General features: G+C 41.0%; 3 protein-coding genes across 5 annotated transcripts; 2 read left to right on the top strand and 1 right to left on the bottom strand.

Moving 5' to 3' along the window:
- Nucleotides 1-3,281, bottom strand: LOC134028199 (solute carrier family 66 member 2-like). Its single transcript, XM_062471620.1, has 5 exons — nt 3,194-3,281; nt 2,519-2,760; nt 2,283-2,416; nt 1,737-1,953; nt 1-364 (listed from the first exon to the last, which is right to left on the bottom strand). The coding sequence occupies exons 2-5, from the start codon at nt 2,722-2,724 to the stop codon at nt 190-192; spliced, it is 732 nt and encodes a 243-aa protein (XP_062327604.1). The 5' UTR covers nt 2,725-2,760; nt 3,194-3,281; the 3' UTR covers nt 1-189.
- Nucleotides 3,282-3,426: 145 nt separating this feature from the next.
- LOC134028198 (heat shock factor-binding protein 1) lies at nt 3,427-5,145 on the top strand. The gene is made up of 4 exons (XM_062471619.1): nt 3,427-3,561; nt 4,230-4,296; nt 4,632-4,755; nt 4,846-5,145. Exons 1-3 carry the CDS (start codon nt 3,517-3,519, stop codon nt 4,751-4,753), a joined length of 234 nt encoding a protein of 77 aa, XP_062327603.1. The 5' UTR covers nt 3,427-3,516; the 3' UTR covers nt 4,754-4,755; nt 4,846-5,145.
- A 651-nt stretch (nt 5,146-5,796) lies between these two features.
- Nucleotides 5,797-15,293, top strand: kmt5b (lysine methyltransferase 5B). 3 transcript variants are annotated; one of them, XM_062470856.1, is made up of 10 exons: nt 5,797-5,891; nt 8,776-9,039; nt 9,250-9,397; nt 9,782-9,947; nt 10,035-10,144; nt 10,335-10,501; nt 10,705-10,724; nt 10,810-10,946; nt 11,084-11,283; nt 11,396-15,293. In XM_062470856.1, the coding sequence occupies exons 2-10, from the start codon at nt 8,865-8,867 to the stop codon at nt 12,889-12,891; spliced, it is 2,619 nt and encodes an 872-aa protein (XP_062326840.1). In that variant the 5' UTR covers nt 5,797-5,891; nt 8,776-8,864; the 3' UTR covers nt 12,892-15,293. The 3 variants fall into 3 exon arrangements, with proteins under 3 accessions (XP_062326840.1, XP_062326839.1, XP_062326842.1); XM_062470855.1 differs by lacking the exon at nt 5,797-5,891 and adding an exon at nt 6,107-6,260; XM_062470858.1 differs by lacking the exon at nt 5,797-5,891 and adding an exon at nt 6,108-6,260 and having other exon boundaries at nt 11,399-15,293.
- The last annotated feature ends 480 nt before the right edge of the window (nt 15,294-15,773 follow it).

Here is a 15,773-nt window from a genome sequence, read left to right as displayed (position 1 = left end):
TAATTTAAATAAGAAATGTAATGTAAGTGTGCAAACTTTAAAGTAAAGCCAAAATGGAGAAATAATAGTTTTTTAAGCAAAATATATTAAATGTTTCAAAAACAACCCAGTCAAATTGCTTGGCCAAAAATAACCCAACCTAGACATGTTTTCAGTGCGTGCAGTCTGTATGTGGAATTGGTGATGTAGCTACTCCAGCTTGTCCACTGTCTCCTGGTTGTAGAAGCAGGACTGAAAGAGGATGGACAAGTCCACTAAGATCTGAGCAAGCCCACACAACAAGAACTGGAAAGGGCTTTCATTTAACACAAAGTATGCCATTTTGAAGCAGTCTCCAGCCATCCATAGCAGCACCATTTTTACGCTGTGGGGGGGAAAAACACATGCTGTTACCACAAAATAGCTTACACAAAGTGAGCAGTTTACCCTGTGTTGGAGAATGGGTGAAATGGGATGGAGAATGGGTGAAATGGGATGGAGAATGGGTGGAGTGGGATGAGAATGGGCAAAATGGGATGGAGAATGGGTGGAGTGGGATGGAGAATGGGTGATGGGTGGAGTGGGATGGAGAATGGGTGGAGTGGGATGGAGAATGGGTGGAGTGGGATGGAGAATGGGTGGAGTGGGATGGAGGTCTAATGCGAGTTTCAGTGCAAACATAAAACCTATTAAGGAATTTAAAACACAAAGTCCCCAAGTAAAACACCAACCAAAATACTTTATAAAAACAAACTTTTATCTCCACCATCATGCTACCATACTGTTGTGCTTTTGCCCAGGATGAACGCAACAGATCTTCCCTGAAGCAAGCCAGTCTTTTCCTCATGAGTAGGCTGCAGGTACAACATACTGTAGCTTGATGAAGTGCTAAATACATGGTAGGGCTTCATCAGCTCCTCACACTTTGGCCAACCCTCTCTGCAGCACTGCATCTGTTTATGACAGATGACACTTTGCACTTCCAACATGCGGTGCATCTCTTTCCATGCTTCACAGCAATGGAATGACCTCCCCGCATCTCTCCATCCCAATGCTCCTTCTGCCGTACTCTCAAGATGCTCCGCTTCAAGCTTCACTTCGACTAACATCTGTTTTGCTTGGCCTAAGGGCACTGAAAGCAGCTCTTAGCAGATCACCACTTCTTGTGATACCTGCGACTTTGTCCCTTCCTGCACTTTGACATCGATATCCTGTTGTTACACACTCTGGTAAGAAACTGCACCCACCCGTGGTTGAAATATGTCATTGTTTTTTACTGCACTGTACTAGGCACTGCACTAGGTACAACTGTAATTGAGACATTATTGTAAGACCGTAGTTGAGAAATTGAGATGTCCTAATTGCACTGTATTATTATAATTTTTGTTCACATTAATCAGATATACTGTAATCGGGGTGTTATTTTTGCACTGTGGTATTGGTCAGTGACAGATAATGGTGTGGTTATTTTGTGATGTGTCAAGTAAATGCACACTGTTTCTGGACTCTGACCACCAAAATACTAAGGACCTATGCACTTAAGATCCTTAATGTTCTGATGAACTTTCTATATTCACTATTGGATAAAAGCACCTGCTAAATGAAGAAATCACATTTCTTAATAACATCAAGAAAGTACACTAGCAGGAAGCAAAGTGCTCCTTCAATCTGTAATATGGATTTCCTTTAGTCCATTTTGGAAAATAGTTTTCAAAGTTGTTTAACTTTGCTTTACATTTCTGCATTAGCAGCCTCACCTCATGCCAAATGTAGAGCGGTTCCGTTGGTTCTGGACCAGCTGTGGTATCCCCAGCATGGCCTCAGACATCACTGCCAGTGAACCCAAAGCATTCACAAACAGAGCAGAGTCCATGAGGATGAGGGTGATAAAGGAACAAGGCACAGTGAAGGCCAGCAGGAAGATTAGGTAATCCTCAAAGCCATCCCAGCTCCAAAAAAACTGTGGGTCCAAATCTATTCAAAAGGAAGCAGGGTGGTGCAGAAGGGTTAGAGACAAACAGACAAGAAAAACAGTTTGGATAAATAGTAGTCTATGGGCTGGTTTCACAGACACAGATGAAGTCTAGTTTAGGACAACACATTTCTGTTGAATTTGATTTATTTGTCCTGGACTAGGCTTCTGTGTCTGCAAAACCGGCCAACAATGTATATGTTTTTCCCCTCTCACATACCCCCCTCTAGTGGTAAGATTGTATAACAACAGATCCTGTATTAGTGTTAAAAGTTTGTGATCAGATGCATGGTTGGCAGATGCATGGTTGGCAGAAGTTGGTTCTTTTTACCTGTGATGTGGTGCTGTTTGGTACTCATCCGGTTGCTGTTTTGGATACAACAGCAGAGGTGCAGCATAACCAGCATAGTGAAAATTATCACCACACTTTGAAGAAGCAAAGTCAGCTCAAACCGCTTCCCAAACCTGCAGGTGTGAAAATCACAGACACATCACACAAACAATTTGGTAATTTTAAATGACATTTAAAAAGCTGGAAGTCTATGTAAACTTTTTTCAAAGACTAACCAGAAGAGGATCCGTAGAATGTTGGAAACGAGGAGAACCAGGCACACCCGTGTTGAGAAGCCTTCTGTGTTTTTGGTTCTTTGAATCTGCTGGTATTGAGGGGCATACGGCACTGCACTTCCAAACACCATTACACAGGAGGCAACCCAGCCCAGGAAGAGCCACAGTCTCCCCCCATCTTCCTCACCGACCTGTCCATTATCCATATCCTGAGGCCAGAAGTCATATGGGACAGCTCTTATCTAATATGGTTTAGGAGACAGGTGTACAAGTGTGACATGTAAAATTCTGCCCACCCATTTTATATCTAAGTAAGTCAAAATAATAACGTTTTCAATTACATTTAAGACTAGAAAATATTGAAAGAACAGAATTGTCTTGCTCTACAACTAAGCATGCATACACATGTAAATACAATTTATTTAAAAAGACGCATTTACTGTTAGCTCCCATTTAAGAACCATTTATTTGCAGTTGAAAGATTCATTTGTAGTGCGTTAAAATGCTAGAATAACCAAATAATTCTTTGAAAATAAAGACCGACCAAGATTCTATGCGAATATCTCCTTTGTTCGTCAAAGAAAGATTGGAATTATTTGCGTTGTAAACACGTACGATGATAATTCAATGGTATTTGCATTACATGGAACGTGTCATCTATTTATCTTTTCTTACCGCCGTGTTAGATGCTCAGTTACAGTCATTTTGTCATAATAATAATATTGTGATATTTCCTTGAGACCCTGTACAAACGTAAAACCAGAGCCTGTTTATTCTCTGGTAAAACGTTATAATTCACAATTCCGGTTGATAGTCTCGCGAGATTTTACATTTACATTCACACGCTTTAGCAGTGTTTACGTTATGCGCTGCTAGGATTTGGTTGGTCAGGTCCTTAAACAGGCTCTGGTCAGGTCTTCCAGGCATCTCCTCACATCAACAGTAGCCAGCCAAACGCTCTCTTAGCAACCCAGTAAATAGCTTAACCAACCAGTGCAATGTCAGAGACGGACCCAAAATCTGTGCAGGACTTAACTGGGGTGGTAAGTGTTTGACTACAGCTAACAATCTACGCCAATTACTATCTAGCTAGTCTAGCTAGTTAGTCATAGTGTAATGTAATGTAATGAGTGAGTAATAGCTGACTATGTAAAGCCAACAATGTCCCGTGCTAGCTTGGCTTGGTGGCTACTACTACAGTACTTGACAGGCGGCAGAGGTATCGTTGGAGGCTTCTGTACTGTGGGAGTCTAGCCTACAGCTCCACCAGCCACCTACTGCTACTGTACAGTAACTGAACTGGCAATCTGGCTCCAGCATACCAGTTAATGCTATCTAGATTGGTGTTTCTAAAGCTATACAAACCCTTTAACGTTATATTTTTCTATAAACGTGATGCTTTTTGTGTGGCATGTTGTTGCATTCGTTAGTTAAAAAAGTTCAACCATTAGCTGTAAGAACAATTAGCGTTTGTTTGATGGAAATGCATACAGGTCTTTGCGTTTCCATGGTATCACAATATTGGAAGTAGCCATCTTCTTGCTGTTGAGTAGGCATGGGATGCAATCTCGACGCCCACACACTTTAATACATTTTTCACCGCTCAACTGTGCTTCTAGGAGCAAAATGTATACGCCCACATTGCAACAGATATCCAGCACAGTATGTTCTTATAGCTAGTTTACACCTGTTTTCTTTCCTAATCTTTTAGGTCCAGACTTTGCTTCAGCAGATGCAGGATAAATTCCAGACAATGTCAGACCAGATCATTGGGAGAAATATCCTCCTGCTTCTATTACAATGCATTTTTAGTTGGTTTCCAATGTGTATTTCTGAAATGTACATATGAGCTCTGTGCCCAAATTAGTTATATCTGATCATTACAATCGCACAACATAACTTCTCACTGCCTCCTTGAAAGATTAGATCAAGTTAACTACAAAGTAAAACTACTTTTAAGTAGAGCTAGGTTCAGAAGATTCAGATTTGTATTGTGGGTCTTGATTTTCCAAAGTTTAGAAAGGAAAAGTACATAAAACAATACTTTGACTAAAAACAATGACTGAGTAATGAGAATTATGTAAATGAACAGCATTGTCCTTGACAAGAGAACTTGATGAGATGAGTACTCGTATCGATGACCTGGAGAAGAACATTGCTGACCTCATGACTCAGGCTGGTGTTGAAGAGATAGAGGGAGAAAACAAGGTCAAGGAAGATCAGGGTTCTGCTTGAAGGTAACTTTCAAATTCATTTGGTTTGGGAAAACATTCTGCTAGCGATTTTGTTCTCAACTTCTGATTAATTGATATTTATCTTGTTCCTAGGTTGCCAAGTAACTGAGATGAAGGGGACTAGGCAGCAAGCATTTTCAAGAGTTCTTTGTTTCTTTTTTTAAATATATATCATTTGTTGCTGTGTTGGAAACATGTTTTATATTCTGAGTGATTTTAACTCTTGTAATAACGGACAGTATTAATAACAGCTAAAATGTTTTCTTGTTACAATTTTTTTAAACACAACTAAAATAGCCTAATAACGGACTCAGGTGTTAAATTGCCAATTACAACACCAATAATTTTCCATTGTATATGCATTAACCACTATTAAATTGATTTCTTACAGAGTTTGGGGTGTTTTGAGATCCCGTTATTATCAATTTAATGTGAATGTTAAGACGACACATCTCTGACTGGGTAGATACTTACATTACATTTTACATTAAACAAATGTAAATGTAGATACTTATCGTGGAATGAATTAAGCATAGATTTAAGTAGGGAGACACTTGATGAAAGTATGCTGTACGAACAATTTTGCGTTGATGTTGATCTAAATATGGTACATTTCAGTGTAGATGATAGGTTACTGTTTTAAAACTAAGTAATTGTATCGTACACTGTCTGCAAGAAAGGTGTCATGGAACAAATAGGTGGACAAACTATGAAATAAACTCCGGGTAAGCATAGAATTTGGTGTCTTGACTACAAAACATCCCAGTTTAGTTAGGCTACTGCCAATACACAACTTGAGAGACTATTTTGGAACGTTAAAGGACAACTATTTGGATCAGAAACGGCTAAAAGCTCAACCTTCGGAGCGACTTAAGTTTAAACCCATCTAGCCACAGCACAGGTTCCACGACCATACGAGACCGGTACACGCTATAACCGCAATAATTAGTTCGTAAACATTTTGTTGCTACACAATTACGCGGCGTTGTTTGTTATACTCAGGGTATTATAAACGGTTCAATCAGTCTTCATGCAGATAGGTCTGACGCTTGCAGCCACTTGCTTGGTGTGCTGACTAGCAGAGGCTGCAGATGATATCGTTGACGTTCGTTGGACTCTTTTAGGCAGCGCTTTAAGAGGTTTGTTTATGCAGTACTACTTTTGTATACATCCGAGATTTTTATTTAACGTCAGACCACTGTGATTATATTAGAAAATGTTGCATTGACTCAACGACAGAACATGCAAAACTTAATTTACACTAAACAATTCAAGGAATGTGTATGGCTTTAACTTAAGGACAAGCGTGGCAAGAGGAATTGGAACTATTTCTTTTAGATGGCGGTGGTGCGCCTTTCTCCTCGCTCCTGTGCTAGCCGCCATCTTGAATTTTAATGTTAATTTCTGAAAATTTTTGTTTCCTGTGATATTTTCGTTTAGGGTGTTGTGCCAATTGTGCATTTATTTTGAAGAATTATCTGTTGTTTTATTTTGAAAGAAACATTTTCGTGAGTATATCCTGTTTGTGTAATCGGTAGTCGTTGCAGTGTTTTGCCACTTTTCACACAACGGATGAAAAATGTTTTCATCTTAGCTAGCTAGAGCTAGCTACAAACAAGCAGCTTGGATCATTATTAGCTAGAGCTAGATACATGACGAAATGTGTATAGCGTTCCAGATTTTATCTGGATACCTCTGTAGCTTACTAGCTAACGACTTATGTGCAATGTACATGTTAGTACAGTAGCTAGTTGGTATTAAAAATGAATGCAGCCAACCAGGTTGTGACTAACGTTAGTTCGCAAACTAAGCTAGCTAACGATAGTTATTGGCCTGTTCACGTTAGCTAGCTTGCTATCTAGCCAAGTTAGCCTTGTACACCTATACTAACCCAGCTACACGAGCAGGCTAGTCCTTCTTCAGGCCACCGTTGTGTGGCTTGCTTTCTACTACGGATCTTGGGCCCGCTGTTTAACCAATCGGGGTTTGTTTTCAAACTGTAGCTAATGTTAACGTGGATTACGCTGAACAGATCATGTTGTCATTATCTAGACACTAATATCCACCCTTTCCTTCCGAAGGATATTCGGTTACAGTAAGCTTGAGTGGTCGTGTATTTGTCCGTTTGCAAGTTTCAAATATGTAGGCCACAGGGCAGGGGATAGTTTTCTAACCGGTAGTGGCTACCTAGTGGGGAAGCTGGTTCGACAGAGGCGTGCTAAGAGCATTGTATTATTAAAATAGCTTGCGCGGCTAACATTCATTGTCCATTCTTAATCCGTCTTGCTAGTGTGGGTGCTCGCTATGCTGCTCTAACTAGACACACTGTATTACGATTGCAAACTTTTCATCTACGTCCCTAACCCCTACATTGGTTTGACAGTCTTATTTCAGTCCACAGTTTGCATTATCTAGAGGCTAACATTAGCCACCCATATGGCTAACTAGCTAGTTTGCAGCCCCACCGCCGCATAACCACCGGCACTAGCAACATTGCTACTGTAGCTGACTTTATCAGCTGGTTTTAGACCCTAACTAGCTACTTGTGTGGCCTTCCGGGGTTAAAGAACAGGAGACCCGGGGAATCTCGCTGGTCGAGTTGTGTTATGACCACCTGTCTTGTGACATGAAACCACTCGGACATAAATTATAATTGAATTGACTTAAGTGAACAGCATTGCTACCTTGCGTTAGCTTATCAATAACCGGCTAGCTAGTGTATTGCCCGTCGGCTACTGCTTTTCAATTTCGTGAACTTAAAAAAAAAAAAAACATCTAGAAACGCATTAAATATGTTATGCGTCGTTGTGAAATATTTGACAGTCGATCGTCAGTTAGTTAACCATTGTAGTTCCTGTGCCAGTTCTAAGTTGGCTACTGTCATTTGAATGGATCTTGGGCTAGCTACATTTACAGGCTAGCTAGCAAGGCTGACTATATGGACTGACGCACTACTAGTGGTAGTCTGGTTTACGGCTGTATAATTGGATTTTATTTTTCATTACCAGCCTCGAAATGCTTATGGCCAATAGTAATGTTGGTTTTCAACAGAGCCTACTTTAGCAGGTTACAATAGTGTAGTTGGTATTATGGGCGATCCCAGGGCTCCTTGAATGACGCTTTGTGTGCATTTTAGTTAGCCTAGTGTCAACAGCCATGGATTCGAGCACAAAGCTGCTGGGTTATATTTGAGTGGGATTTGATGCTCAGTATCACCCCGGTCTGAAACCATCAAAAATTACTTAAGTCAAAAAACAAATCCTATCATGGAAACGCGTCTAATCGTCTCCTAGATTGTATACAATACATTGTTCATCAAGCATATTTAAACTTGACATTAAGCCAACACGTTATCATGTTTAACCGCTATGAGGCAGTGTTGACTTGAAATCATGCAATCTTGGTTAAAAGTTTTATCCCTTATACTAATGTACAAAAGTGTGTTTGCGTCAGTGTATAGACTCCCAATTTAGAATGAAGAATGTTTTCACATGAAACATCAAAAAGAAGTAAGGACATTATCTTAGTTTCACACTTTCCTTTTAAGAGCCAGCTTGAGTTTCAAGTTTGTGCCTTTTGGTAACAGGTACATTGTGAGAGATTCATGTACCTATTCTTTGGTACAGCTCCTTTTGACAGTCCCTAATGGCCTATCTAAACTATAATAAATAAGCTAAACCTATCTGTAAGTCCTAAACTATATGAGCTATTATACAACACGTATGTAATAAAGTATGAATTTTACCAATTGAATAATACTTTCAAAAATTCACAAAAAAACTGAGGATAAACTAAAAATAACAACTAAGAATACCTAATAGGTCCTTGAGTGCCTTAACTCAAACTAATTGACCAGAGTTGTTGTTGTAGTATAAATTTGATTAGAAAATCTTTTGGTTTTAGACATTAACACTTGAGCTAGGTTAATAGGCCCAATGGTCAACTATTATTGACCATTGATTTGACGTAGGTATTTACATTTATATGGTCACTAGGGGTCATCAATTCCCTCTCTACCCACAGGTGACAAACCCTAAACTCAAGCCTTCCCCACTCAAGAGCATTCCCTCAACTCGGAGACTAAATGCAACTGGACCAGGGGGCTTGTGGGTATGAAGTGGCTGGGCGAATCCAAGAACATGGTATTAAATGGCAGACGACATGGAAGCAGGTTTTCCACTGAGCAGCCAGTGAGCCAGAGTCAGAGCCAGACCCGCTCTCAGCACCTCCAGCGGACGTCCCTGCGACCCGGCAAGAGCCACCCTAGCAGCAGAAGATGTAGCCGCCGTGAGTGGGAAATGTCTCTCCAAAACATATTTTGGCCTTGTTGTGAACTCCCTAATACTTTTCTTCTTTTCCCTGTTATTAAATAGTTTTCCTGTTTGTCCAGTCGAGAAAATCAGTCATTGAGCAAACATAATAAAGCAGAGAGGCAGCCATTTATGTGATGAAGTTAATGAATGCGTATCTGTGCCACATCGTTGCTATGCTCTCCAGGGTTCAGTGCGGCCAGCCTGGAAGCAGAGAGGCGCTATGTCCCCTCTTCAGGAATGACTGCCAAGGAGCTGTGTGAGAACGATGACCTGACCACCAGCCTCATTCTAGACCCGTACCTGGGCTTTCAGACTCACAAGATGAACACCAGGTTTGTAAATCCAACCCAATATCAAGGCTGGTTGTCTTCGCTTAACCCTCGTGCTGCCTTCGGGTCACATGACCCAAAGGTTCATAACGAACCATCGTTGTGTTTACCCAATTTTACCCAATACAAAAACAAATTAAAATAATTTTCTTTTAACCTTTGCAATGTGGGGGGTCTGAGACAGCCCAACGGTTAAAAGAAAATGCTTCACTTTGTCTTTGTATGCGGTAAATCTGTCGCAATACGACGGTGGGTCACAATGACTGATGGGTCAGAATGACCCGAAGATAACACAAGGGTTAAGTCTCCCACAGTTTTTCTTCACTCAATTCGAATGAATTACTGCTGTGGGGAAAAAACATTTCTGAACCTGTTATGTCATTACAGGTTTAGACCAATCAAGGGTAGGCAGGAGGAACTGAAGGACATTATTGAGCGTTTTAAGAAGCATGACAACCTTGAGAAAGCCTTCAGGTCCCTAACCTCAGGAGACTGGTCCAGACACCATTTTCTCCACAAGACCAAGTCCCAGGAAAAACTCTTCAAACAGCATGTAAGATTAGACTTTCAAGGAAGTAGATCTCTACTTTCTGAAAACCTTGTTTGCTTTTGGTCATTAATAATTTTCTCCAATGCTCAGGTGTTTGTTTATCTCCGGATGTTTGCCACTGACAGTGGGTTTGAGATTCTTCCATGTAATCGCTACTCCTCTGAGCAAAATGGAGCTAAAATCGTAGCTACAAAAGAGTGGTAAGATTATTAGAACATCTTAGGAATGTCATCCAGCATATCACATTTTTACAATAATGCAATTGTCTATTCAGAACTACCTACATGGGTACCAATATGTTAGCTTTTGCTCCTGTCAGTTTGGAAACAAGCTTGCCAATATGCCCTCTTGAGCATTCCTCCATTCTATGTGTTGTGTGTCTATCTGAAGGAAACGGAATGATAAGATCGAGTACCTAGTTGGCTGCATTGCCGAGCTTTCAGAGAGTGAGGAAAACATGTTGCTCCGGCACGGGGAGAATGACTTTAGTGTCATGTACTCTACACGCAAGAACTGTGCTCAGCTATGGTTGGGTCCGGCCGCCTTTATTAATCATGGTACAGTCTTTTCTAATTGTGAATTGCATCTCATTGTGATGTAGCTTACAATATCATCCAATCTAGTTCCATAGTCAGATATTTAGCAGACATTGTTTTTTAGTATAGTTTTTAGTGCATTTCTAAATAATATGAGCAAATTCAAGCAAGTTCAAAAAGAAGGCACGGGTGTAATAAACAAGTGTTTTCTTTTGCTATTTCAGATTGCCGGCCAAACTGCAAGGTAAGAGTCATGAAATTTGTTTAAACTATGCAGGAACAAAGCAATTTTTGGACATTAAATGATGATAAAAACTTGTGCATTCCAGTTTGTGTCAACAGGAAGAGACACTGCCTGTGTGAAGGTTCTGAGGGACATTGAACCAGGAGAGGAAATATCATGTTACTACGGGGACGGATTTTTTGGGGAAAACAATGAATTTTGTGAATGCTATACATGTGAACGGTAGGCATCCTCCTTTCTGGCCATTTAGTACCTACTGATGAGAAGCAACACAAATGTTTCCACATGAACTCTGAAAGGCTCCATTATGCCTTTTAATGCCAAATTTTGATATGTTACCCATTATTCTGGTCTGGCAGACGAGGCACAGGTGCTTTTAAATCCAAGGCGGGGCTACCTGCAGAAGTGCCAGTGATCAATAGCAAGTACGGGTTGCGGGAGACAGACAAACGGCTCAACAGGCTGAAGAAGCTGGGGGAGGGGAGCAGGAGCTCGGACAGTCACTCTGTGGGCTCCCACACAGACATTGACTCTCAGGAAATGCCAAAAACACATCCATGTAAGAGCTTTAGCCCTACCTGTTTTTATATGTAATTTAACCTATAAATGTTTTGATTTGATATCGTTTGAATGGCAGTAAGCATGTCTGATGTTTTCTCCTTTCCCTTCAGCAGTAAGGAAAAGGACTTCCCCTGGCATGAAGTTTAGCAAAACCAGGACTCAAACAAGACAGTCTCTTTCGAGAGCGCTTACCTCTACCTCACCTTCAAAACAAAGTCATATAAACAATAACAGGGTACCAAAGAGACTAAAATCCCAACCCTCCAAGCCTTTGCTCAGTAGAGTTCGGTTGCGAAATCGTGGGCGAGGGTCAGAGTCCAAGTCATCAGCCAAAGTGGATGTGGGTAGGCTGGGTCTCAGGGAGTCTAAGGGATCGCTGTGTAAAGGCATCTCGGTCAAGAAGGAGAAAGACGAGCAGGGGGCACTACAGACGCTGGGTCAGCGGGGCTGCTTGACCCGCCATGCGGCGAAGGAGAACAGCAGTTTGCCGGGCACACCAGGCTCTGACTTTAATCAGTCTTGCACTTACAGAACTCGCAGGTCCACTAGGACCCTTGTAAAGGCCCAGGACACCACTGGAGTCAAGCTTGAGACTGGGTCTATGGACGGCCGCAGCCCGGTCCCTAGCGGGGTGGTCATTAAAACGGAACCAGCGGACATAGATGAGTACCTCCACCACGGACTTGAGCTGGAGCAGTCGGCTTTGGGGCCCAGCTATTCCAGGAGAGGGACCTGCACCAGACGAAACCGAATGACTCAGCTTCGGCCCGAGCGAACGATAAAGCTTGAGGACTCTTATGATGAGTCGTTTACACCTGCGGCAACAGCTGCTCATGGTGGAAACAACATTACAGACTGTGGTAATATGCTGCTCGGCCTCCCCGACCGGCACAGGGACTACAACGGGGTGTCTAATGGTAGCAAGTCCCTCCGAAGAGACAAGGACAAAAGCAGCTGTAGGTCACAGGGCAAGGGGAAGAAGAAGCGACGAATCACACGCTATGATGCCCAGCTGATCTTGGAAAACAGCACGGGCATCCCCAAACTGACCCTCCGCCGGCGGAGAGACAGTAGCAGCAGCAAGACCAATGAGCCTAGTGAGACCATTGGATCGACCAGCACCCCCGCCACCACCGTGAACTCCTCTTCCTCCAAAATCAGCATTAAGTTCAGCAAGGACCACGACAAGGACAAGGGCAGCTCATACGTGGCCAAACTGAACAACGGCTACGGTCCCAGTGCTCACAGCAGCTCCACCAAGTTGAAGATCCAGCTGAAGAGGGAGGATGATGGGCGGCGTGTCTCCCAGACTCACTCCGATGAGGTTAGCTATAACGGGGACATGGGCCAGACCCTTGAGAGGAATGGCGGGCATAGGACCCAAAATGTCATAGAGGAGTCTTCGTCTGAAGAAGATGAAGACGAGGAGGAGGAGGAAGAGGAAGACGAGGACGATGACGATGATTACTTTGACAATGAGTTTGAGGACGATTTCATTCCACTCCCGCCGGCAAAGCGTCTCCGACTCATTGTGGGTAAAGACTCCATAGACATCGATATCTCCTCCAGGAGGAGAGAGGATCAGTCTCTGAGGCTCAATGCATAAGCTCTGGAGGTCATCACTCCACCTTTCATGTAAATAAAGATGACTCACTAATCAACTGTTGTGTTGATGTAAAAGAAGTACAGTAATTTAAAAACAAAAGGTTGCTGAAAAATGTAAAAGAATCAAAATGAAAGTCTCTGTATATTAAAGGGATAGTTCACCTGATATGACATACCCTGATATATATCAGAGTATATACCCTGATATATATCATCTTGCTTTGTTTTGCTTACTTAGGGTTAATTTGTTTTGTTTTTCTCCCCCATTCATTTAGACAGACAGTTGGGCCACTTTCCAGAGCCTATGGCTAGCATGCATAATTTGAACTAGTTATAATGGTGACAGACGAGATAAGGTAAAGGCCAGCTTTGTGAGACTTTCTTTTCAGAGAGCTATTATTAATTGAAATAAATTACTGATGCGTTTGGAAGCTGCCTGATAACCTGAACATGGGCATTCATTTTGGTTTATTGACAATGACCCTGCGTAAGTAAAAAGCAATGGTTGAGATGTATTTAGGTGAACTATCTTTTTAAGTGAATGCACTTCTGTTGTTTTATTCATAATGGACATGAATATTGTAGAAAGTGTACAGTATGGTGACTACCCCCTCTGTCTCATAGGCAGACTTTTATTGAACGTTTTTGTTTCTGTTGCACAATCCTTTTGGCAAACCAGGCTTGTTTTTTTTTACATGGAAAGTAGGTCCAGAACCATTCTGATTATATCAGTTATTGCAGATCAGGTGCCATGTTTCCATTATACAGTGTAACTCATTAAGGGCTGAATTTGGCAGGTTTAAGATGTCGGCAAATTCCCCACTGACGGCCACAGGATATTACTGAATACTTTCCATTGTTAATTGTAGTTTGTTCTCTTCTTGAAAAGGAAGGTCATCTCAAATTCTAATAGGTAATTTTATCAGTTTTAAAATTAAGATGATTTAAGTATTTGGAGCACCCTCAATATTAACCTGAGTTTCAAGCAAACATTATAATAATGTGTTTTCTGCTAGCATAATCCAACTACTGGAATAATAGGATAGGTTTTATATCACACTATTATTTCACTTCAGTAGCTTTGCTCATGCCCTGCTGCGACGCTGCCAGATAAAAGCACACAAAACGCTGTTTACAACAAGATAGGAACAGTGATGTGAAGTTGTGTAAAAACTGAATACGTTGGTAATTTAATTTCAGTCTTGGTGTACATCTGTTGAATGGCAACATGGCACTTGTGTGGTTCAAGCTTTTGAACACTAATCACTGAAAAGGTCAATTAAAGGGTTTATTAGCATACATGTATAAAGGGGGCCTGTATGCTTTTAGAAAAGAACTATCATGACAGTAAAAAAAAAAAAAAAAAGGTAATGTACAGAAAGACTGCCCCATCTTCTCCAAAAGACAGATGTAACTCTTTGATCATAGTTACTTATCATTCAAATCCCATCAGATAACATGTCCTCCCAACAGTCGGGCTGTCTGGAATAACACAGATGTTACTTTCACGGACGTTCTTTTTTGTTGTATTTGAGTTTTTGGTGCTATTCAATTCTTAACCACCTAATTGCTAATTGATCAAATGCGTGGCCCCATAATGAAACACATAGTTGATAGATCATCAAAATCCATAGAAGGTATTAGGTCCAGTGTAATTTTGGTTGGGTCGGACCATTTAATCAACCACAAAGACTATGATCTTGGGCCAGCATTGGGTCTTTGTCTTGAAACAAAAACATAAGCATCTGACTTCATTTGTAAATTGCCAAATTACAACAAATGTGATAATCATTTTTCAAGCAGCATTAGGTGCCTTAACATTAAACCTCGGACATAGTTAGGTTTTATTGAAAAAGCATTTAGACATTTTTTTCATTCATGGTAACAATGGGAACACTTTACAGGCCCCCTCTTCAGTCCTTCTGTATATTATTTTCATAGTTTTTGTAGTGTGGAAGTACTGAACTGCCAAATGGATCAAGGGATCAACTGAGATGAATGTTAACCCACTTTAGTTTTTCTTATGTACTGTTCATATCACCAGCAGCTAATCACAGTTCAGAACCTGGCTAAATATGTCCTTTCCCTCTGTGGATGTCTCCATTCTACACTGTATGCTGTTCCAGGTGTACCGTCTGTGTGGTCTTTGTTCAATAGCCAGCTGTCGAGATTTCTGATTTCCTGATAAATAAATAAAAAAGAAAGAAATGTGAATAGTTTGCGGACATTTTAAAGTGTTGTGTGGGTAGCAGGAAAGACTTAAGAGAATTGAAATTGGGCAGTGCTTATACTGTATTGTCCAGTATGTAAATCATGTGAACACACCTTGTACTTATTTAACAGTTTTGAATACTTGAAAACAACATAAAGTTTCTTTGTGAGAATAAATTATTTTCTTTTGTGTCCTGTTTGGAGGTTTGAGTAAATAAACATGAAGTACATTTTCTTACATAAATAAGGATTCAGAACATAGATTATTATACCTCTACATGCTGTAAAAAAAAAGCTTGGTTGTTTTGCCATTTCCTCCACCTCTAATATACTTTATAGTATGTAGCATCGGGGATGAAAATTCTATTTAAAACTTTGGACAGATCTACAAACAGGTGTTGGGAGAAGGTACCGTTCAGATCTGAACTGGAGCAATTTGCTCTAAAGAGTAGGCCAATTGCCAGTAGGAGGGTGAAGCTCATCCATGCCTATAGGAAGTGTTATATTGCAGTTATTTCAACCAAATGCTGTGCAACCAAATTTTAAGTGTAGTGTATGGTGTACATTTTGTCAATGTGACATCTGCAAGCAAGCTTATGCATCGTAGGGGCCCAATATAGATGGCCTGTGCAGGGCCCTGGGGTTTTGCTGATTGGCAAGCTGTAGGCCCCA

The sequence above is a fragment of the Osmerus eperlanus genome, chromosome 10, assembly GCF_963692335.1.
Source record: "Osmerus eperlanus chromosome 10, fOsmEpe2.1, whole genome shotgun sequence".
NCBI classification, from domain to species: Eukaryota; Metazoa; Chordata; class Actinopteri; order Osmeriformes; family Osmeridae; genus Osmerus; species Osmerus eperlanus.
The sequence above is the reverse complement of the archived record's forward strand: the minus strand, read 5'-3'. Positions and strand labels throughout refer to the sequence as shown.